General features: G+C 58.5%; 2 protein-coding genes across 5 annotated transcripts in view; one reads left to right on the forward strand and one right to left on the reverse strand.

Moving 5' to 3' along the window:
• Positions 1-13425, forward strand: part of FLRT1 (fibronectin leucine rich transmembrane protein 1) — an 86134-nt gene extending 72709 nt beyond the window's left edge. For all 3 annotated transcript variants that reach the window (XM_059883089.1, XM_015461301.3, XM_005227213.5), the window contains one exon: positions 3189-13425. In XM_059883089.1, the coding sequence (XP_059739072.1) occupies positions 3243-5276 (2034 nt within the window). In that variant the 5' untranslated portion in view covers positions 3189-3242 and the 3' untranslated portion in view covers positions 5277-13425. The remainder of the gene's footprint in view (positions 1-3188) is intronic.
• Positions 1-23783, reverse strand: part of MACROD1 (mono-ADP ribosylhydrolase 1) — a 154267-nt gene that overhangs the window by 106990 nt on the left and 23494 nt on the right. The gene's annotated exons all lie outside the window — the stretch shown is intronic.

The raw sequence follows: 23783 nt of genomic DNA on the forward strand, positions 1-23783 counted from the left end.
TCCACCCAGGTGTCCTCGGCGGGCCCTCACCTTGCCTTGGGTCCACCTCAAGGACAAAGTTTCATTCCGCTAGCAAGCCCGGAGTGGAGTTGGTGCATTAGCCATGGGCAAAGCCCAAGCTCCCTCCAGAAGGCCTTGGAGCTGCCAGCAGCCTCAGCAAAGCCTCTATAATGCAAACAGGGCATGCGCTGAGGGGGCCACAGCGAGCGGGGCAGAGGCATTCCAACCTTTCTCAGCACTTCAGCTGGCTCCCTCTGTCCTTGGGTGGTCACAGGTGCCAAGTCACACCAGGCCTACACAGCCCACCGTCTCTGCCCTTGAGCACCCAAAATTTAGGCAGGGGACCTTAAAACACTGGCCACCATACAGCCTGACCTGCAGCCCACAAGCCTAGTGGTCAAGACCTCCCCTAGGTTCTTCCTCACCACTTCTCAAGTGGCCCAGCTTAACTTAACATCTCCAAGCTTCAGTGTTTTCATCTGTTAAATAGGAATAACCAGGGCCCTGACCTGACATTTGCTGGGAAGATTAAATGACTTTAATATTCATAAAATTCTAGATGAGCTTTATTATAGTATGAGCTACCATCCAACTAGAAGAGAATCTCAAGTGGCTAGAACACAGGTTGGCACATAGCAGCTGCTCAAGAAAGATATGCTGAATGGCTGGATGGACAGATCCATGGATGGCTGGCTGGGTGGGTGGATGGACAGATCCATGGATGGATGGCTGAGTGGGTGGGTGGATGGATGGATGGATGACTGAGTGGGTGGGTGGATGGACGGATGGCTGAGTGGGTGGGTGGATGGATGGATGGGTGGATGGATGGATGGCTGAGTGGGTGGGTGGATGGGTGGATGGCTGAGTGGGTGGGTGGATGGATGGATGGGTGGATGGCTGAGTGGGTGGGTGGATGGATGGATGGACGGATGGATGGCTGAGTGGGTGGATGGATGGATGGATGGCTGAGTGGGTGGATGGATGGATGGGTGGATGGCTGAGTGGGTGGGTGGATGGGTGGATGGCTGAGTGGGTGGATGGATGGGTAGATGGCTGAGTGGGTGGGTGGATGGATGGATGGGTGGATGGCTGAGTGGGTGGGTGGATGGATGGCTGGCTGGCTGGATGGCTGAGTGGGTGGGTGGATGGATGGATGGCTGAGTGGGTGGGTGGATGGATGGATGGCTGAGTGGGTGGGTGGATGGATGGATGGCTGAGTGGGTGGGTAGATGGATGGATGGGTGGATGGCTGAGTGGGTGGGTGGATGGATGGGTGGATGGATGGACGGCTGAGTGGGTGGATGGATGGATGGGTGAGTGGGTAGGTGGATGGATGGATGGATGGATGGCTGAGTAGATGGGTGAGTGGGTGGGTGGATGGATGGACGGCTGAGTGGGTGGATGCATGGATGGATGGATGGACGGCTGAGTGGGTGGGTGGATGATGGATGGCTAAGTGGGTGGATGCATGGATGGATGGATGGACGGCTGAGTGGGTGGGTGGATGGATGGATGGGTGAGTGGGTGGGTGGGTGGATGGATGGATGGACAGCTGAGTGGGTGGGTGGATGGGTGAGTGGGTGGGTGGATGGATGGATGGATGGCTGAGTGGGTGGGTGGATGGATGGGTAAATAGATGAGTGGATGGATGGATGTACAGATGGGTACATGGATAGTTGTTGTTCAGTCACTAAGCTGTGTCTGACTCTTTGTGACCCCATGGGCTGCAGCACACCAGGCTTCCCTGCCCTCCACTATATCCCAGAGTTTGCTCAAGTACATGGATAGATGGGTGGGTAAATAGGTGGGTCGGTGGATGAATGGACAAATGAATGGATGTAGCAGAGGAAAGCTCTATATGGGATCAGGAAGACATCGCAGAGGAGGATGCTTTTGAGCATGGTCCCGAAGGGTGACGAGCAGTTTGCTGCACAGAGAGGAATAAAGAACAGAAGGAAGAAGGATGTGCTATGGTTGAGAAACGGAGACACGGGGTCCCTGGGGCATGGAAGTGAGGTCCCCACAGTCTCATTCAGTGAGTGGGTCCCGATTCTGCTCTGCACTCCAGGGCCACCCCCCAGGCTGCGGCCTCGGTTCAGACTGCTCGAGGCCATCATGTCTCACACCAAAAAGCTCCTGTGAACCTGGAGTTATAAAGCAGATCTTTGCTGGCTGCACGAACACACCTTCCCCACTGAGGCTGAAAGATAATTTCTCTTTAATTGATTTTTTACCACCACGAACAGTAAAGTAATATGAGAAAAAAAATCTACACTGCAATTTTTCCATTTGTGAAAACCGAAATTACACCTTGCAGACAATTCCCTCGGAGTGTGGACCCCTCCCTCCTCTTATCGTGTTTCCCGACTTTAAATGCTAGAAACCAGATATATGTATTTTTCAAAAGAGCTGAAAGTTTTCTATGGGAAGGGGGCAAAGTGAGGACTGATTTCTCACATTACATGGAATGCGGTAGGGAGGGCACCTCTGCTAGAAAGAGATTTCTGTAAATACACGAGAAGGCGGTCCTGTTGACGCCCGTTCTTCTGTCTATAAGACGCACGAGTGACAAACAGGACATGTTGTTTTAACACCAGACGATGAAGCGCCTCACTTTCCCCTGCTCGCCGGTGACGACGCTGGCAGATTCTTTTTGCAGGTTCCAGTGACGCCCCCCCCAACCCCCACTGAGCTCACAGGCCTTGTGGAAATAAACTTTCCCTTCAGGGCTTGGTTCCGAGCCAGAGAGGGATGTGGGTTCACTGTTTCATGAGAAATGGGGGCTCTAAAGCCATCCCACCGACACCGACCAGCCTTTCAGCGTCAGCCATAAAGATGGGCTGAGTGTGGGGATCTTGAAAGAAAAGATCAAACCTGCAGCCCGGCTCGCACTAAATTAACCTCATGCGCGGCCCAGGGTCATAGTCCAGGAAGGCCAAGGCCACGTCTGTTTCATTCACGGGCAGCATCTTTGCTCCCGCTGAGATTAACGTTAGCCAGATGTCCTTAGAGGCTGACCGCAGCCCGAGCGAGCACCTGAGATGTAAACTTGGCATTCGGAAGGGCCAGGGGGCGTGCGCCTCAAGGCCTGACCTCTGCCCCGCGGCCCTGACTGCAGCCGCGCCTCAGCGGCAGGTTGGGCAGGTGCCAGACTCGCTCTCACCGCACGTGTCTTGTGCTCCTTGCAGGTGTAGAGGCTGCAAGTCAGGGGAGGGGGGGCCCGGCTCCGCCAGCCGTCCACCATGGTGGTGGCACACCCCACCGCTGCCGCCGCCACCACCGCCACGCCCGCCACCACCGTCACGGCCACCGTCGTGATGACCACGGCCACCATGGACCTGCGGGACTGGCTTTTCCTCTGCTACGGGCTCATCGCCTTCCTGACGGAGGTCATCGACAGCACCACGTGCCCCTCCGTGTGCCGCTGCGACAACGGCTTCATCTACTGCAACGACCGGGGGCTCACGTCCATCCCCGCCGACATCCCCGATGACGCCACCACCCTCTACCTGCAGAACAACCAGATCAACAATGCCGGCATCCCCCAGGACCTCAAGACCAAGGTCAACGTGCAGGTCATCTACCTGTACGAGAATGACCTGGACGAGTTCCCCGTCAACCTGCCCCGCTCCCTGAGGGAGCTGCATCTGCAGGACAACAACGTGCGCACCATCGCCCGGGACTCGCTGGCCCGCATCCCGCTGCTGGAGAAGCTGCACCTGGACGACAACTCCGTGTCCACCGTCAGCATCGAGGAGGATGCCTTCGCCGACAGCAAGCAGCTCAAGCTGCTCTTCCTGAGCAGGAACCACCTGAGCAGCATTCCCTCGGGGCTGCCCCGCACGCTGGAGGAGCTGCGGCTGGACGACAACCGCATCTCCACCATCCCGCTGCACGCCTTCAAGGGCCTCAGCAGCCTGCGGCGCCTGGTGCTGGACGGCAACCTGCTGGCCAACCAGCGCATCGCCGACGACACCTTCAGCCGCCTGCAGAACCTGACCGAGCTCTCACTGGTGCGCAACTCGCTGGCCGCCCCGCCCCTCAACCTGCCCAGCGCCCGCCTGCAGAAGCTCTACCTGCAGGACAATGCCATCAGCCACGTGCCCTACAACACGCTGGCCAAGATGCGCGAGCTGGAGCGCCTGGACCTGTCCAACAACAACCTGACCACGCTGCCCCGCGGCCTGTTCGACGACCTGGAGAACCTAGCCCAGCTGCTGCTCCGGAACAACCCTTGGTTCTGCGGCTGTAACCTCCTGTGGCTGCGGGACTGGGTGAAGGCGCGGGCGGCCGTGGTCAACGTGCGCGGTCTCATGTGCCAGGGCCCCGAGAAGGTCCGGGGCATGGCCATCAAGGACATCACCAGCGAGATGGACGAGTGCTTCGAGGCGGGGGCGCAGGGCGGCGCAGTCAACGCCGCTGCTAAGACCACGCACGCCAGTGACCATGCCTCTGTCACCACGCCCCAGGGCTCTCTCTTCACCCTCAAGGCCAAGAGGCCGGGGCTGCGCCTCCCCGACTCCAGCCTCGACTACCCCATGGCCACGGGCGATAGTGCCAAGACCCTGGCCATCCACGTGAAGCCCCTGACGGCGGACTCCATCCGCATCACATGGAAGGCCACGCTGCCCGCCTCCTCCTTCCGGCTCAGCTGGCTGCGCCTGGGCCACAGCCCGGCCGTGGGCTCCATCACGGAGACCCTGGTGCAGGGCGACAAGACAGAGTACCTGCTAACGGCCCTGGAGCCCAAGTCCACCTACATCATCTGCATGGTCACCATGGACACCGGCAACACCTACGTGGCCGACGAGACGCCCGTGTGCGCCAAGGCGGAGACGGCCGACAGCTCCGGCCCCGCCACCACCCTCAACCAGGAGCAGAACGCCGACCCCATGGCGGGCCTGCCCCTGGCGGGCATCATCGGTGGTGCCGTGGCCCTCGTCTTCCTCTTCCTGGTCCTCGGGGCCATCTGCTGGTACGTGCACCGGGCCAGCGAGCTGCTGACCCGGGAGCGGGCCTACAACCGGGGCAGCCGGAAAAAGGACGACTATCTGGAGTCGGGGACCAAGAAGGATAACTCCATCTTGGAGATCCGCGGCCCCGGGTTGCAGATGCTGCCCATCAACCCTTACCGCGCCAAAGAGGAGTATGTGGTCCACACCATCTTCCCCTCCAACGGCAGCAGCCTCTGCAAGGGCACGCACACCATCGGCTACGGCACCACACGGGGCTATCGCGACGGGGGCATCCCCGACATAGACTACTCCTACACCTGAGGCTGCGCCCCTCCCCTGCCTCCTGGCGCGGCCACTGCGGGGGGACTGTGACCAGCTGGCTGCCATCCGACGGGAACAAGGCAAAGAAACTCCACGCTGACTTTCCCGGCAGAAAGCAGAGTTTGGGGAGGGTTGACAGTTTTGTAGGACACAACAGTGGGGAAAAAAAATTTTTTTTTTTTTTAAAGAATAGAAGGCAGGAGGGAGGTTTGACGTTGCTGAAGACATAATTTATACCAAATTATGCCAGGTGGGGAGGGAAAGACTAAAAATAAAATGGCAGGAAGGGTTGGGTCGGGGCTTCTTTTTACCCCCTGAGCTGGGAAGAGACTACCTGTGCATCTCACGCTCCGCGCACAGCCGTCACAGAGGAGCCGTTTCAGAAGCCGCCAGCACGGAGCCCTTCACCCAGCCCTCGCGGCTGGCTGCTCACTGGAGATGACATGATGGAAGGTTTTCAGGCTTCTCACAAAGGAGAGGGGAAGAAAAGGATCTTTTGCTATGGAGATATTGTCCTGAAATCTCTTCCCTGGTTCTTTCCATGCCTTTTTCCCTTACAGATTGGCAGAAAAGAGCGTGTCCTTCACGGCACTCTCTGAACAACGGTATAGTCGATTAAAAAGCAAACTTTCTTTTTCCTCTACTGGAGCCCTCCTCAATTCCATGCAGCATAGGATCACGGGAGCGCCATGGAAGCTGTGGCTTTCCCAGCCACCTGGAGGTGCGTCTCTCGACCCGTCTGTCTTGATGGGGCGTCTCTGTATTCAGATGGGTAGACAGAGCCACGTATACAGTCCTTACAGTCCTGCTTGGGTCAGTTCATACAATGTCCTGAGACAATAGAGTCGCGAAGATGTTGCTTTCTCCTAGAAACGATTGAGTAAGTGGACTGTGCTGGGGATGGGAGTGGGGTGGGGGACAGTGCCGTTCCTAAAGGCGGAGGCATGTCTGTCTTGGCCGGGTGGCTGGGGAGACCCTGGGCAAGCGGTGTTTTCAGCTCAGTGCTATCTCAGGGTGTCCAGGGCTGGGCCGAGCTCCTTTCTGATGTCGAGAAGAGCTCTCTTTGGCCGCCCGCGTCCTCACCTCCCCCTACACCTCAGATGCAGTGTATCAAGAGTTACTTTGTGTGCAGTGTGCTTCCTCCAAGACAGGTAATTGGTGCAGGGACTTTTTTTTTTTTTTCTATATCAGCTGATTAGACCTAATGGTTTCCATGGCTGCTCAAACAAAGCCCAGAAAAAGACATGACAATTCTCAGAAAAGCCCTAGGAGACAGCAACCCACCCCTCCAGCCCCCACCACCCAAGAATGTAGAACACACTCAGCCATGCCCACCCCGAGGTCTCTGCTCTGCAGAAGGAAGGCCAGATCTCTCTAAAAATGCCAGCCTCCAAAAGGACACTGACCGGAGCCTTCAGAAGAGTTCAGTTTTTTTTTTCCCTTCCCTCTGGAATCAATGCTGCCATCATTCATAACTGACAGGACTGTTTGGCGAGCCATGAGATTAAAACGATGATGAAATAATGACAGCGAATCTGGCAAGAAGAGAGGAGAAGGGCCTGGGGTTCTGATGGCCACGGCGTTCCAGCACTCGGGCAGCTGGGGGTCACTGTTTGTCCAGGTGCCAGCTGTCCTGCACCCAGGAGGGGCAATATCAAAAGGAGAGGCGCTGGCCTGAGGGCAGGGAGGATGAGAAGGGGTCCAGCCCCTGGCCGTGGCGTTTTCAAAAGACCTCGGCTGCTCTGACAAAAGCCAAAGGCAGGGAGAGGAGACAAACAGCAGTCACTGGGCTGCGGGGACAGGCCCGGGGCCCAGCCACTCGCCCAACATGAAAAGACGCCACTGGCCCCTCAGCGAAGAGGCCGGGGTTCAAAGAGACGGACACAACGGCCGTGTGAGTGAGGTGGACAAGAGGTGCAGTGCTCATCGCCGGGCGGGGCGGATGGTATCACCGAGCGGGGATCCTCGACCCCCAGCTTGAGGGAGACGCCGAGGGTCACCGACACATTTCATTCTAGACTCGAGCTGTTTCCCTTTTCCCACCTGAAGCGCTTTCTCCTACGATGAAGTCAGGAAAGAAAAGCTTCCGAGCGTCAATCTCACATCTCCCTCTCCCACCCCCGCCCCAGATACAGGCCCCTTCCCTGTGGCCCAGGGAGGGGCAGAGGGGACCCCCAAGCAGCGTCCAGGAGAAGGGGCACTGGCCAGGGGTCAGAAGTTCAAGGTCTCTGCTGTTCCCTGAATGCAGTCTTCTCCCTAAGGGCACCACTCCAGTCTCTGGCCAGTGTGCCAGGAACCCTGGGTCCCAGCCTCCCCGCTGCCAAACCCCCACCCCAGCCACCAACATGCTGGGTCCCCTGCTCTCCCTCCACATATGTCCTCCTCTCCCGGAGCCAAGTGAGAGGTCAGATCCTCCCCTTAGAGGCTGGGTGGGAAGGTATTTGGGGAACCGCAGGAGGTCCTACACAGCGAGGGCATACCCGGCAGCTCTGAGAGCCTGCCTATGCCAGCAGCACCCTCCAAGCCAGGCCCGGAAGATGACCACCCTCCTTCTCGCTCAAAGCAGGCCAGGCCCCCCGCCCCAACCCCAGCCTGAGGACATATTGGTCTCCTCCTCCCAGCTCCTGCACTCAGGGGCGCGGGCCCCACCTCACCCCGAGGGGAAGCCAGGTGCTTGCTGCGGGCATCCTTCTGCCCGTGTAAAATTGCTGGAGACAGTGGAGACTCAGCCCAGCCAGGCCCCACGGGCCTCCTCTCATCTTTTCTCAGCATCCCAGTACCTCTCCAGAGCCCCTTCTAAGAACAAGCCTCCAATGTCAGCTGTTTCCCGGCCCCCCAGGCCAGGGATGGGGCCCTGAAGCCAGGTCCACTCTGAAACCCCATCCCCTCCTGGTCCAGGTTCCCCCTGGCCAGCCAGGTAACCTAACGAGAAAGGGTGTGCCAGGGCGCCCAGCCTCCCCCAGCCCCGAGAAGCACCTGAGGACACAGGGCCTGGGCCACCACTTCTGTCTAGAATCTCCCTCTTGTGGGTGGCCCACCTGACCTTTGCAGCCTCTTAACTAGCCGGAACAAACCTCCGTGCCCTCAGCGCTGATGAGTGTATCTCGTGGTATTTAAGGCAGGTTTCAAGTTTAAAAAAGAAAAAAAAAAAAGCCCATGACACTTCTTTGGTTAAGTGGTTTACCCTTCGTGGTAATTAGATGTAGTGATTGGAATCTCTTTTCTATTACATGGCAATTTTCCTTTAAATTTCCCCTAAAAAAAAGGAAAGAGAGAAGGCGAGGAAAGCAGGCAGCGGGGCCAGGCGAGTCATTTGCATTTTGCGAATGAGGCCTCTTGTAAGCTCAGCTCAGGCGTGGGGCCCAACGTATGGAATGCTTAAGAGATTACTAAGAATAAAATCTATTAATTAGTCATACTCAATTCCGCAGACATGATGTGCATCAGAAGCTCCTTTTCTTCCCTCTTCCCGCGGCCTTCCGCGGAAGCCTCCATCTTCTCTAGGTTGGCCCCTGCGTCCTGGACTGCCTCCCACTAAGATGGCAAGCTGCGTGGCCAACCAGGGGGCCTCTGGGCTTCGGGGGCAGGAGCTGGGGCGCCGGCTCCTTCCCGCTTTGGGTGACACTGGCAGGGGAGGTGACGGCGGCTGGGAAGATGGCACGACTGGGGGGCTCAGGCTTCCGCTCCCTAAGTCCGAAGCCCATGCCTGCCTGTGCCTCTGTCTTCTTCGATGGGCACCAAGCTTCCCCCGCAGTCCCCTACGGGTCCCGGGAGGCCCAACTGCCCCAGCAAGCAGCAGAGCACGAAGAGACAGGGAGGGTTTCCAGGCGGGGCAGGGAAAGCTGGCTTTATGAACCCACAGCCTCTGTTTCCCCTTCTGTAAAGCAGGGGTGGGCTGAGGCCGGGTCTGGTTCCACCCAGAAAAGCTGGGTGCACCACTGGCAGAAAAGAGGCGCCCACTACCCGCCTACCCCTGTCTACTGACTCTGGAAGGTTCTAGTTGGCCCACGGCAGGTGATGGAGGCCAAGAGTAAGAGGGACTGGCCAGGTGAGGGGTCCTGGGGGGCTGAGGGGGCTGACTGGGGCCTCGAGAAGGGAAGGGGCGGCTGGGCAACGTGCCGAGACTGCGTCTGAGCCCGCTCCTTCACCCCCTCAGAGCCGCAGAGCGAGCAGAGGACACTGCCACCCCCCTCCAATGGCAGCTCAAGTCCCAAAGCCAACCCCCTCCAGAAATCTGCTTCCTGCTGAACGTGCCAGGGAGGACGGGGCTTCTGAGCCTCGCGCTTATGAAAAATACAACAAGAAAAATTGGATGCGGCAGACAGGGAGCAATGGAGCTGAGAAGGCAGCCGGGGGAGAGCTGGGGCACTTGCAGGAAGGCAGGGCCTCAGGGCGCACAGTGGCTGAAGCCCCCTGAGGGCCAGACTGCGTTCTCAGGGGCTCGGGCGGGGTCAGCCGTGTGGCCATACCCCCCCAAACTCAGATCCGTGCAGGTGCTGGGCGGCGGATGCCTGGCACTGGATCTGCGCCAGGGTGAATGCTAACGAGCCATTCACAGCCCAGCTCAGGCCTTCCAGAATGCAGGCAGAGGAGGCATCTTTTTTCTTAAGGAGGGATAAAAAGGCTCAAAAATGCAAATCATTACCATTTACAACCAAGCGAGTCTGCTAAATTGATTAGGAAAGATTAAACTCCTTGGAGGTGAAGGGAAAGGGGGATTTTTCGCATTTTATGAACCTGCTCCCAGTGGTCTAGGCAGAGCGCAGGTTGGCTGGGCCTGGCTTGCGGGGAGCTGAGGATCTCTGAAGGCTGGCCCCATGCCTGCTCCAGCGCTCGGGACACGCTGAGGTGGACAGAGCCTGGCCTCGAGTCTGGAGGGGAAAGCAGGTTTGCTTCCATCAAGTGCCGTGGGATTGGGGGCTGTCCCGGCCCCCAGCAGAGACTCTGTTGCCCCCACCACCCTCCAGATCCCATCTGCCTTCAGGGTGAAAAGCTAGGGGACCTTTGTGGGCAGGACTTTGTAAAGCCATGAGCCTTTCTGCTTCCTTTCTGTTCCAGGGCGGGTCTGTTTCTGATCCCTTCCCTGCAGCCAGTGAAGGGGAAGTGGGGCCAGCTGTAGAGAGAACTGAAGGTCAGGAAGAGAGAGCTGCCCAGCAGAGAGAGGCAGTGAGCTCCCTGTCACTGGGAGCATTCAAGCACTTGATGGGGACGTGGCAGGTACTTTCTTGCCTATACCAATGCCTGGTTCTTGGACGAGAAGATCTTGGCTCCTACTCTTACTTTACCATCCCTGAGGACCGTGTAAGCAAGATATTGGGAGATTGCTCAAAATGACACATGTCCCCTGAAAATCACAGGTCAGGGCCATCCCACAGCAGGGCCATCCCACAGCCGGGCCACCTAGCCACGGCAGAGGGCCGCTTACACACCAGACAGCCTGCAGAATCCCCATCCTCAGTGTCTAAGAGACACCTGGAGAGGAAGTCCAGACACGTGCCGCCCCGTCTCGGAGTCGGGAGCGCAGAGGGTGACCCACCACCTGGGCTGGCTCTCCTGGGTCCTCTAGGGGGCCGTTTCCGGGGCACTGAAGCTCCCATCCCACTGGCTGCTCCCCCAGCAACACGCTCAAGGCTGCCGGCTCAGTGCCTCCGTCCCAGCCAGGTTGACGGCTGCCTGGGGCGCTTTTCACTATCCGTTTTTAAGCATTTACCATTTCTTTTGAAATGTTCTAAGTAGTTGCCTGAAATACCCACATTTGCTTCTTTAAAAACACTCAAGAAGATTCCCTTGGCTCTTGATTTTCCCTCCCTTTTCTTCCACCCTCCCTTTGCATTTTTAATACACTGTTTTTCTCTAGTTTCAGAAATTCTATTATCGCTGGGGCCAGGCCCATTTTCTCACATTAATGTGATTTGCAGGATTGCCCAAAACCCCCATCTCCAGTTTTGCAGGGGCAAAGCCCGCCTTTGCCCAGGTCCCCTCTGCAGGCATCGTGCCCAGGGCAAGCAGGTCTTTACCAGCTTGATGCCTTGCTGATCAGCAAAGCTGATGCCTTGCTCCCCGTGGGAGAGCCTGCCAGGCCAGGGGCTTCTTGGGACCACTGTCACTGGCCCCCACCCCGTTTCTTGTGCTGAGAGGGCAGTGTGGACATACGAGGGCACTGGGGGTCCTGTGTGTGGGGGGGGGCTGGCGTGGCCCCCACTTCCTGGCAGAGCCAGTCTCTGAGGCACTGAGGCCATCAGAGCCACCCTGGTGCCATGGCCCCTGTCCCTCCCACACCCAGCCATGCCGCCCCCATACCTGAAAGCCCGAACGTCTAAGCCCAGGGCGACCTTGCCGGAAGGTCTTTGTGGTCACTGCCCCTAAATCTCTTTTATGGCTGTTAGGGTGGATGGCCACTCAGGCAAGATACCAGGTCCCCACACTCCTCCACGCGGGGTCACTGAGGCCTGGAACAGTGCCTGACACGCGGGGTGTCCCTCTCCTCCTCTGTCGTGAGTCCCCAGGGTTCAGTGCACAGGGCCTGGGCGGGCATGATGGAACCTCTCCTCCCGCACCCACGCCGCTGGCAGCCTTAGCAGGGCTCCTCCTCCTCGAAAATCGCACTCCACCCTCCCTTGGACCCAGCGATCAGCAGCCACGAGCCTGTTGGGGAAATCCAGCCATGGGTGAGACCCAGCCGCCCACCTGGGGGACCCGGTTCCCCCTCTCTGAGCCGAGCCTCAGGTGGCTGATGAGGAGGGCAGAGAACTGGGTGTCCCGCCTTGTCTGACACTCCTGTCAAGAGTCCCCACATCTGAACCACCCACCTGGATGACCCAACCGGGCTCTCCTCAAGACAGAGGAAAACAAATGCAACCCAAGCCAGCGATAGAAGACACAGCAGGGCTGCCACCTGCTCATCTCTGGGAACTCAGTGGTCCAGGGCGCTTCTCAGTGCCCTGTGCGGAGGACACGCCTGCAGAGGGTTCCAGAGACCACCCACCTCCGGCTGGTCCCGTTTTCAAAAGGTTCTGGGAACCCAGGAAGAAGACACACAAAACCCTGGACCTAGCTTAGATTTTTTTTTTTAACCCAGCCCGGCACACCACCTGCCTGCAGGCCAGCAGCCTCAGCTGAGAAGCCCACCCAGCGTCCAGGAGACACTGAGAGCCCTGGGGAGGAAGCAGAAGTGCCCAGCGTTAGAAGTTTGCCATCTGAGAGGCAGAGAAGCAGGGAGATGCTATGGAAGGCTGGGAACGGCTGCGGGGCTGTGAACAGGGGCGAGCCAGAGAGACAGTGCGGTTGCCCGACTCTGCTGGCTGGGGCGGGCGCCCCCTAATTCCAAACATCCCCAGGCGGGTATGAACAGGGACGGGGAGAAGAAGAGTAAACTAAGGAAACCCCACGCGTACGCCCTGCAGAGCAAATGTTTTTAAGAGCCACCAACTGCAATCTCCCCTCCCAGTGTTCAAAGGTTACCGTATCTCATGAGGTAAGGTTACTGTATCTCATGAGGTGTGGTATGATAAAACACTGGCGGGGCTGGGGGGTGGCCGGGGGACTCAGCAGAATCCCTCCCCCACAGCCTGGGGAGGAAGACAGCAGGGAGGGGTCCTTGGGCAGAGCCTGGTAAATGAAGCGGGTCCCTCTGCTGCAGAAGGCGGATGCCTGGCCAGCCCACGGCCCGGGGAGGACAGGGCTGCGACCAAGGTCCCTCCTGCCATCTGAGAGACCCCAGCCAGGGCACCTCTGCTTCCCTTGAGCCCCTGCACTTCCCCCCCTGCAGAATCAGCCCTGGCCACCCCCATCTTCATTTCCCTCCGAAGGGCAGAGCAGTCTCGGGGGTCTGAGTGGTGGGACTGCTCCCGCTGCTGCCTGCTGCCATCTGACTCTGGGCTGGCTGACCCGGCCTGGCCCCGGGGCCCACTTGCCCCCCTCCCAGCCTCACCACTGGACACGCAAACACCCACCACGACGACAACACAAACCAAAGTGCACTGCGAACTGCCCTTGGGCCTCCTTCCTGTAGGTGCCTTGAAACTTCAATGTTGAGATGAATGTGATGAACTTATTTGGTCCTGTTTTCTGTTTGTCTCTTTTCATATAAAATGTCCAAGTCCACTTTCCTTGTCCTTTTCTTGAAATAAATAGAACGATTTAACTTTTACAGGCCTCTCAGCTGCTGACTCCCAGCTTGGCGGCCCAGCGTGCCCAGGGCCAGGATCTGTTGCCCAGGGGGTCTCGGTTGTCCACGTCCCCTCCCCAGGCTGCCCTCCGAGGGTCAGCCCGGCTGTCGGGGCCCACGGGCACAGAGGTGGTGGCTGGGCGGGAAGGAGACTCTGGGTTAGTACATTCCCCGGGCACCACCAGAACCAAAACCGTGATCCTGCTGCAGGACGGAGAAGGGATGTCTGACCCCATCCCACAGGCCCCAGGGAAGGCGACTGCCAGCTAAAGGCCGATTCCAAGAGGGTTTTCATGAGGAGACGTATTAATAGAAGCCGTGGATTATCTTGTAAGAGGCTCCAGCAGCCGTGTGGGCGCCCAGATAAGCCTGGAACCGCTCGGGCGCTGGGGACACGGCTGTCCCTCTGCTGGCCCTGGTCCTCCCACCCCCAACACCCTTCATCCCCAAGATGCACCCGCCGATTTCACGACTCTGCAGGCCTACTCTGATATCTCACACCTCGCGGGGTGGGGGGCGGGGCGGGGGGGGTGGGAGCCGTAGGAAAAAAACTATTTTCCGTGAGAACAATAGCAGTTTCTGCTAAATTTAACATAAAATAAGAGCTCATTACTTCTGCCTTAGATCTGATTCCACATCTGGAAACGGGTTAATGAGCTTTTTCCCTTATATTCCAAGGAAGCAAGGTTATTTCTGGATGTGCCTTGCTGGCAGGTGGCCTGGCTGGGGTGACATGGGGTGCTCTGACCCTGTAGATGCCCTTCCCCCCACCCTCTTAGTCCTCGGTGCTGGCCCCCTGGGCGGGGGTGCGGGGGGTGCATCCCAGAGACTGTGGGCCTTGGGGAAGGGACAGACGGCTTCCCTGACCTCGTCCGCGGGTCCACCCAGCACACGGTGGGGTGCTCGGGAGGGCTGCCTGCTACTCCCTCACCCGAGACTCGTCTTTTAAGAACATGATCCACCAGCCAGTCAGTAGATGTTTACTGATGGCCTACTATGTGCTGGGGGTGGGGCTGGGGCCCCCTTCCAGCCTCATGGAGGTAGGGAAGGGATGTTCATGACCGAGGCGGCGTGGGGAGGGTCTCTGGGAGCCATGTCTCCACTGAGGGTGTTTCCTCAGACGAGAAGGACTCGGGGGGCAAGGGAGCGGGCCTGGCACGTGGCTGTCAGAAGCGCTGAGGCCAGGGCACAGAGGCGGGTCCGGTCCTGTACGCCCTCTGGAAGATTCCGCTTCCCCTGGAAGCACGGCGCCAATCCACCGGCCCCCACCCCTGGCCACACCAGGTACTGTTCACTCCCTGGCAGGCCCTGACCCCGACTTCCTGGCCCGATGCCCTTGAGGGCCGTTGAAGGTTCAACTCAGGCCTCGTCTCTGGTGAGGCCGTGTCCACCTGCTGGTTCTCACCTGCACAGGTGACGGGTCCCAGCACCTCGCTCACTAGGGGCCCCTGGCGGGCACATCTTCCCTTCCTCCCCTTTCAGACCCCAGAGGCATGGCCAATGTGAACGGCCAATAAACACCAGCAAATCGATCGACCAACAGATCACTCCATCAGGGCGGGACCCAAGGAGGATGACTTTCCAAGACCGGGCACCGGTCAGCAGGCAGTCTTACTTCCCCCAGCCCCAACCCCTAGCCCTGAAGGGGGCTCTGACCCAGCTCACCACACCCTCTACACGACCGACAGCAGGGCCCAGAACCAGGTGCCCCTGGGCCCCTCTCTTCAAGCGGGAGCGGGAGGAGATCTGGGTTCGGGGGCTGTGTTCCTCAGGCTCTGAGAGCTAACAGAAGTTCTGCCCAGGAAGGGCTCACGGGCTGGGAACCACCGGGTTAATGCCTGTCCTGGGGGCTCCCCAGGCAGGGCCTCAGAGCTGGGTGAGACCCGCAGGCCCCACCGCCTACTCCCTGTGCGTCTGTAAAGCCTGTGCGTGAGGACAGTTCACGGCTCTCGATTCTCCCACTGGGACAGCGCCGACTCTGCTCCTGCGTGTGCCAGGGCCCCGTGAGAGGGCTGGAGTGCTGCATCCCCCCGTGCCCCCGCTTGTCCAGGGAGCGCAGGCCCCGTGCCTGGTGCCCTCGGGGTTTACCCAGCACCCCTGGCTCCCAGGTGTGGGCGCTGACCTGGCCGGCACATCCCCCAGGGAGGCCCAGGTGTCTCCACAACAGCCCCTGGGTCTGCTCCCCACACCACCCCGACCCCATCTGAGGTCTGTGGCCTGCTCCCCAAACCTGCTAGAGGGGCTCTCAGGCTGACCAAAGCTTTCGGCCTCCGGAGAACAGGGGTGGAGATGAGGGCATCTCAGGTTTTAGTAAATGCCCTGGATGGGCTGGGTGGGGGCGGCTTGTGGCTGGAGGCCCACAGGGATGGGCCCACAGGAGGAAATCACCAGGGACCACGGGGGAGATCCAGGACCTGCATTCCAGGTCAATGGAAAGAAGACCCTCCAAACACAACTGACCCTTTCTGAAGAGCAGAAGGTGGTCTGAGTGGTCCTGAGCCCGTCCTCCCAGGACAGCAAGCAGAGTGGGCGGGCCCCTTGAGGCGGCGCGAGTTCTGGGTGGTGGAGGTGATAGGCTGGCAACGAAGAGCCCTAGTCACCCCATCACGTCTTCTGATGGCCCCTGGGGAACAGGCTGGTCTCCTCTGAGACCCTGGACCTCCCCTGCTGCAGCCCTGCTCCAGCCAAGCAGTTTCCAGCCCTTTCCTTCGCAAAGAAATCTCAGGCCTCACGTATCACTGAGGTTATGGACATGAGTGGAGTAAGCCCCCGAATAGCTGCTCAGCCGCCAAGGGACATCCCAAAGCCCAAGGCCTCTGCTTCTGGTACCCAGCTCCTACTGGTCAGTCAGTTCAAGTAGGATAAAGGGTGGCTGCCATCCCATCCCTGCTCTTACCCAGCCACCACCAGGTTCCAGAAGCTTCTGTCCTCCTGCCCCTACTTCCCAGGAGGGGTCTCGGCCTCACCAAACATCCTGGAGAAGAAGCAACCAAACCCGGGAGGGGCCTAACAACCCCAATCCCACCCCGCACCAGAGTACGAGGCCCCAGACAGAGCCGAGGTCCCCCGCCAGCCCCGAAACGCTGCCTCCCAAGGGCTGGGAGGAGGTCGCGCATCACTTTCAGGCGCCCCCAGCCCACCTGCCTCCCCTCCCATCCTCCACAGCCCTCGTCCCCTTGTCAGCACCGGCCTCTGCACAGCCCGCCGCCCCCAGGCCTGGCACCAGCACCTCTGAGGGACCCTCTCCTTCTGAGGCGGAGTAAATAGGCTCCCTCGAGCTGCTAACTGACAGCACAAATGAAAACCCGGCACTCCCCCCGCAGAGATTTACAGGGGACGTGAAATCTTATTTGCACCGCTGCCAAGCCTGGGACATGAAGAAATTATGCCTCGAGAAGAGGCCGGCCGGCTCCCCACGGAAGCGGCGGCATTGGAGATGGGCTTATTAAAAGCCACAGTGGCCACATTTCAACCCGTTTCAGGTGTTAAGTAATTTACTGCCACCCAGAATTCAGTGACTGTTTTTTTATCATTTTTATTTCCGTGATACAGGCCCAAGGCCCCCGCACGGGGGACTGCGGGTCTAAATGCTCCCTGCACCCCCAGGACTGCAAGGGAAATGGGGAGCAGCAGCCTGGGAGGGGGCAGGGGGTGGCTGGTGTGGCCGCCAACACCCCGATTCTCTCCAGGTGTTATACCAGGCTTGGCTCAGAGTGTTGAGGAGGGCTGACTCTAAGATCCTCCCGACCCACATTCAGGGGCTCAGTGATTCCCCTAAAGACCCTGCAGGCATTTTCTGAAGACAGCAATGGTAGAGGAAGTCCTGTGAGAGCAAACAGCACCCCTCTCAGGAGGGTCTACCAACCACACGCCCAACAAGTCTTTATTGGCACCTACTGAGTGCCAGGTCCCCAGACAGCAAGTGAGCAGGACCCTAAAGACCCCGCTCCCCGTGGCTCACACACTCCGCTCACAGTGTTGAATAATGCCATGTGGTCGTGGTTGGTTGATTAAAATCTCCAAAAGGCACACAAGCTCTCGAAAGAAACATGGGAGGCTCTGGACAGAGGGGCAGGAGGAAGCGAGCCCGCCTGACGGGACATCAGGTCCGTGCCAGGAGTCACAGCCATCCTCCCGCAGGGACCTCCGGCGTCACAGACAAGAAGATTCAGCGTCACAATGCCACTCACTGCTCTGCAGACGGTGCGGCCAGGGGCCTGCGCCCTCCCCTTCCACGGCCTTGACCCTCCTGGGGAAACACACGGCCTCACGGTCACAGAAAACCAGGGGCAGGGAAGCGTGCGGTCTGGGGCCCACGGGGTCACGAGCCCTGAGCACCTTCTCAGCAGTGCTGGGCGGGGGGACCATTTGACGTCTGCCGGCTTTGTGGGGATTAAGCCTATTACTGAGGCTCTGGGGGCTTATCCGACACCCTTTCTGAGGCCCCCTTTCTCCACCTGTTTTCAGATACTCGGGAAGACCAAGGGGAATCTTCAAAGCCCAGGCTGAGCCAAGAGCAGAAATTCTTTAATTAGCTTTCTCTTGGATCGGGGCCCTGGCGAATGGATTAGTTGTGGTGGGGCTGGAGAAAGGGATTGCAGTCCCTTAGAGCTGAGATTACAAGCCCGGGGTGAGGGGCTGAAGGCCCATCAGCAGGGATGGCGGCTCCCCAGGGGCTGGCAGATGGAACCTGTGACCGGGAAGACGCAGGAGACATGCTCTCAGCGAGGCCTCGGTCCTCGGGAGCTGACACTTGGCACACCCGGGCGGCACCCTGGGGTCTTGTAATGGCTGTGTGTCCTCCCCGTGGGACGGCCCACATCTGGCACCTCATGATTAGGGGGGACTTCTATCTGTGAGAGGCAAGGCAGTGCTGCCCAATGGTGCCAGGCACCAGACATCTGTCACCGTGTTCCGTCCTCGCTCATCCCCACTTTCAAGCAGGTAAACTGACGCCCGGGCCTAAGGAGCTTGCCCAAAGCTATGGTGACAGAGGTTCGTGTGTGAACCAGGTCCTAGGCCAGTTAAGGAGCCTGACTGGGATCTGTGAACCTGGAGGGAAAGGCACAGGCCAGCCCCCACCAGATATCGCTGCAGGGAAGTAAGCCTCCCCAGGCAGGCCTCCTCCAGGAAGCCTTCCCTGACCAGCGCCCACTACTTTGGATCCCCCTAGTTGGACTCATACCCTGCGCTGTGCCCACTGCTCCCACTGTACCCTGAGTGTCTTTTAGAGGCGGCTGGGCCTCCCTCATTTCATACTCTCTGAATGAAGGGAGGTGGGCTGTGCCCTCCTCCGTCCAGGATGGGGGTCCAGGAAAGGGAAGGCTGGCAGGAGGCTGGGCCTTGGGGGCTGGAGGACAGGAAGGAGGGAGCCACGAGCGGAGGCTGCCTGGGACCCTAGGAGCCCAGCTCCAAGCTCAGGTCTCCCCCAGGCCGGGGCTCTCCTGCTGGCCAGGAGGGGCAGGCTGATTCAAGGACTTGGAGACCCAGATTCCCCGGGACTGAAGCCCTTTGAAGTGAGACTTGTGCTCTCCCTTGAGCTCCGCATCAAAGGCAGCTCTGCTGTGGTCGGGCCACGCTGGGCTCTATAGATAAGGGCCGCCCTCTTGGGGCAGGCAGAAAAAGGGCGACTGGGCTTCCAGGAGCAGCCGCCAACCGCCCCGGCCTCCTTCTGCCTTCCCTGCTCCTGGGGGAAAGAAGCTGAGACACCCCCAGGGAGCCACCTCAGGCCTCTGTCTGGGATGCTCCCCGCACCCCTCTTCCTGACCCTCCCGACAGGTGTGCCTCCAGAATCAAGTCATTGTAGGCAACGGTGTAGCTCCCCAGGGTGTCCAGCTCCTGGAACCACATCTCCATTGCTTGTCCTTGCAGCCTCAGAGCCCTGCACCTGCTCAACGAATGGACGGCTGTGCTACGGAGCAGGTGGCAGGCTGCGGGAGGAAATGACATCCAAGCCGGGACCTGGAGCCTGAATGACCAGAGTCAAACGTGAAAATGGGAAGAGAGGGTGCATTGGCTAGGAGGTGAGCGGCCCAAAATCATCAACTGGTCTGGACTGGAGAGGGTCCGAGAGGAACCAGAAATGGCAGGAAAGGGGCTTCCCTGATGGCTCAGTGGTAAAGGATCCACCTGCCAGTGCAGGAGACACGGGTTTGATCCCTCATTCAGGAAGATCCCACATGCGACAGAGCAACTAAGCCCGTGCACCACAACTGCTGAGCCTGTGTGCCCTAGGGCCCGTGCGCCTCAACAAGAGACGGCACTGCAATGGGAGATTCACACACCGCAACTAGAGAGCGGCTACCCCTTGCTGCAACTGGAGAAAAGCCTACGCAGCGACGAAGACCCCGCACAGCCATAGATAAATAAATAAAATCATTTTTAAAAAAAGTAATGGCAGGAGAGATTCTGAGGCCAGACGATGTGGGTGTACCCATCACGATGCCCAGAGAGTCAGAGAGTCAAGGTCACTATTTGCGCAAGACCTTCCCTAAATCAAGGATCCCAGGGATGAAGAAGCTGTGACAAGAGCCAGGGCTGCCCAACGCTGAGGGCCCCCATCTCCACTGTGGCCTCGACGGATACCCTCTCCCCCTAGTTGTGCAGCGCAGCTCCGGCACCAGCCATGAGTTTGCAGACAGAGCTGAAACCCAGAGGCACTGCCCAGCAGGGAGCAGTGTCCACCCCATAAGAGGCCAGGCCCAGACAGACCATGGCCAAGGGAGCTGAGCGTGGGAATGAGGCCGGGCGCCAATCCCCCCAGGAGCGTCTCCAGTGGTGGGCATGGCAAACCGGGGGCCACAAGGGCAGCAGTGGTCCTGCTGAGACTCCCTGTGAGCAAAGAGAAGGTCTCCGTGTTTTCTGGGATAAAGCAATTCTTTCCAAGACTTGCGCCGGCCGTGCGAGCCGCAGGGGTGAGCCCAGCAAAGGCCGGTTTTCCGCTGCCTTTCCCTCCTCCAGGGACCAAACCTGCGCGCATCGGCAATTCCAGCCTCCGCCTCTTCTCCAGCCGTGGAGAGTGATATGTCTTATTTCAATTAGCTTTTTCCTGATTACCGGCGAAGTTCTGCATCTTTTCACTTGTTTACTGGCCATTTGTTTTTCTCTGACTGGGAATTGCCTGTCCACAGCTTTTGCCCATTTTTCTTATTGACGTGTAGGAGCTCTCTGCACATCAAGAGAAGAGCAGAGAAGCAGCCTTCTCCTGGGGCAGACCCTCAGAGCTTCCCTCAAGGGTCCTGGGCCCAGGAAAGGGAGGAGGATTTGCAGGGGGCTCCCACTGCATCCATACACCCTACCCAGCTCCCGGTGGTCCAACTCTGCTCGGAGACGAAGCACCTTCAGCAGGTGGGAGCCCCTGCCAGGCCAGCATCGCAGCTGGCAAAACCCAGAGGACTGATTTTTTTTTTACTACACTGCCCTGTGGCTGGCGAGGTGCCCTGGATGGCACCCGAGAGGAGGCAGCTGGTATAGAGGGATGTCTAGGAAGAAGCGACAATTATCAGTAGCCAGCCCAGTTCAGTGGGAACCAGCTGACAAAGGGGGCAGGTCCTGAAGCCTCAGGCTGACCCTCCCGACAGAATTCCAGGGCCCTCTCTGGTGCACACCATCCCTGCCCCACTTCCAGCTACATGTGTATGCATGTTCAGTCACTCAGTCGTGTCCAGCTCTTTCCAACCCCGTGGACTGCAGCCCACCAGGCTCCTCTGTCCATGGAATTTTCAGGCAAGAGTACTGGAGCAAGTTGCCAGTACTGGCACCACAACTGCTGAGCCTGTGTGCCCTACAGCCCGTGCTCCTCAACAAGAGACGGCACCGCAATGGGAGATTCACACACCGCAACTAGAGAGCGGCTCCCACTTGCTGCAACTGGAGAAAAGCCTACGCAGCGACGAAGACCCTGCACAGCCATAAATAAATAAATAAAATCATTTTTAAAAAAGAAATGGCAGGAGAGATTCTGAGGCCCGACCATGTCAGTGTGTACCAGTCACTTCCCCAGCGAGTTGCCAGGGGATCTTCCTGATCCAGGGATCGAACCTGCATCTCTTGCATTGGCAGGCAGATTCTTTACCACTGCACCACCAGAGAAGCCCCTTCCAGCTATGACAGTCAACAAAGAGTGACCCAGACGTGGATAAATGTGAGCCCTGCCCCTTCACCCTCGGCCACCTGACCTTTCAGGGCCAGAGGCAACCCTGTGGTTCATTCCCCTCCAGCGTTTTCCGTATTTCGCAGGCCATAAAATTGATTTCCAAAGTCTATAAAGGCGATAACATTTAGCCCGGAAGAATAAAGTCCCTCCTTCCCCAGGGTAACGGCTGCCAAGAGCCCTGGCAGGGCCCTTTCTGTAGCTGGGATGGCAGACACCGGGACCAGCCTGCAGACATCCCTACACCAGGTGACAAACGACGACTCAGCAAGCGCCTGGGAGGCTGCAAACCTCTTGCTCACCTTTACCCTCACTGCCTGTTGCACTGGCTCCCCCAAAACCAGGGAGGGCACACCAGCACCCTGGGGCCACCTCTCTCCCACTCGGCACTAAGCTCCCGGCAGAAGAGCCAGACCACAGATTGCAGGCCACCATCCTGGTGCCCGCCAAGGCCACCCCTCTGCTCTGTGCCACGCTTGCGTGAGCCTCCCAGGAGAATAAAGCCGCCACAACCTCCATGTGACAGAGGGGGACAGGGTGTCCTGACCTCTCCCAAGCTCTCCAAACACCCCCATCCTGGGCTGACGCTGTGCCCACTCATAGATACCTGGAACTACGTGGGGTTACCATGGGCCCACTGCCCTCACTCACTCACTCATTCAAGGGTAACGTGGCCCAGTGGACAGTACCCAGGATCTGGCTCAAGCTTCCTGGCTGGAGATTAGTCACCAGCTTTCCAGGCTGAAAAGCCACCCACCAGGTCATTGTTACGCTGATTATCCTGGTCAGCTGGACCAGGAGGGGACCATGGTCTGGGGCTGTGGGGCAGGAGGTTGGGCCAGGATGAGGGCAAAGTGCCAGGGGCAGGCCTGCCAGCCAGAGGGGAGGGAGCCTGCCTGGAGACAGGGGGATAGGCAAAATGACCCAAACAAGTCCCTTCCAGGCAAGGGTGAAACAGGGTCAGGAGACGAGGCATCCAGGCCCTATTTTTTTTAATCCCACCCTTGGGACAAATCTATGTGCAGCCAACAGATCCACATGCAAGGGTGAAGGAGGGACCCCCCCCTGGGGCTGTGGGGACCCCCCCTCTCAGAAGTCACTCCTCCTTCTCCAGGGTTAAAGCACATCACGGTATGGAATTAGTTATGGGCTCAGTCTCCAGCTTCACCACAAACAGGTGGAGAGAAATAAGGCTCTTCTCATCAAGGATGCCCCCCTGCAACGGGGCCCCCAGAGTACCTGTGGGAGCTCGCGAGGTGGGCAGGCGGGATGCCAGCTCTGGGGGCTCTCCAGGCTGGCTGTGGGGCTGAGAGGCGGCATTTGCATGGAGAGCCTCTGTGGCTCTGGAATGTATGCAGCTGCCTGGGTGTAATTCCTAAGGCGAGACGAATCTCCAGGCCACTTTTCTCAGCAGGAACAAGTCTTTCCTTCAAATCGATGGTGACACATTTTTAAACTCCGATATTAAGGAGGGAAAGATTTTGCCGGCCCCCTGGGGGCAACCCTTATTAGTCACTGGCTCATCTGAGAGAAATCACAGTGGCAGACCCAGTGGGCTTACGCGAGGCAAGAGGCCCAGAGGCCAGGCGACAAACTAGAGGGCAGAGGGCCCTCCCAAGTCGGGAGCAAAGCTGCGAGGGGGGGTGCACTTAGAGGCGGGGTCTGGAGCAAGGGGTGAAGCAGCCGTAGGCAAATAAAGAATAGCTGGTAAGGATGGCAGAGGCAGAGGAGAAAGTATGAGAAAGAGGCATGAAGCTGAAATATAAGCAGATTTCCAAGTTTAGAGTCACAGAACCAAAATCTTATTTCCCATTTTGCTATGGCTGCCAGGAAGCTCAAGGCCACTTTCCTTTTTAAAAAATGTATTTATTATTTATTTTTGGCGGTGCTAGGTCTTCACCGCTGCCCTTGTTGTACAACTTGTTGTACAACTTTCTCTAGTTGTAGCTAGCGGGGGCTACTCTTCATTGCCATGCACGGACTTCTCATTGCGGTGGATTCTCTTGTTGCAAACCTTGAGCTCTAGGGCACGCGGGCCTCAGCAGTTGTGGTGCATGGGCTTTAGTTGCTCTGCGGCATGTGGAATCTTCCCAGACCAGGGATCGAATCCGTGTTTCCTGCGTTGGCAGGTGGATTCTTAACCCCTGGACCACCAGGGAAGTTCACGGCCACTTTTCACACAGTAGAA

The sequence above is a fragment of the Bos taurus genome, chromosome 29, assembly GCF_002263795.3.
Source record: "Bos taurus isolate L1 Dominette 01449 registration number 42190680 breed Hereford chromosome 29, ARS-UCD2.0, whole genome shotgun sequence".
Taxonomy (NCBI): Eukaryota; Metazoa; Chordata; class Mammalia; order Artiodactyla; family Bovidae; genus Bos; species Bos taurus.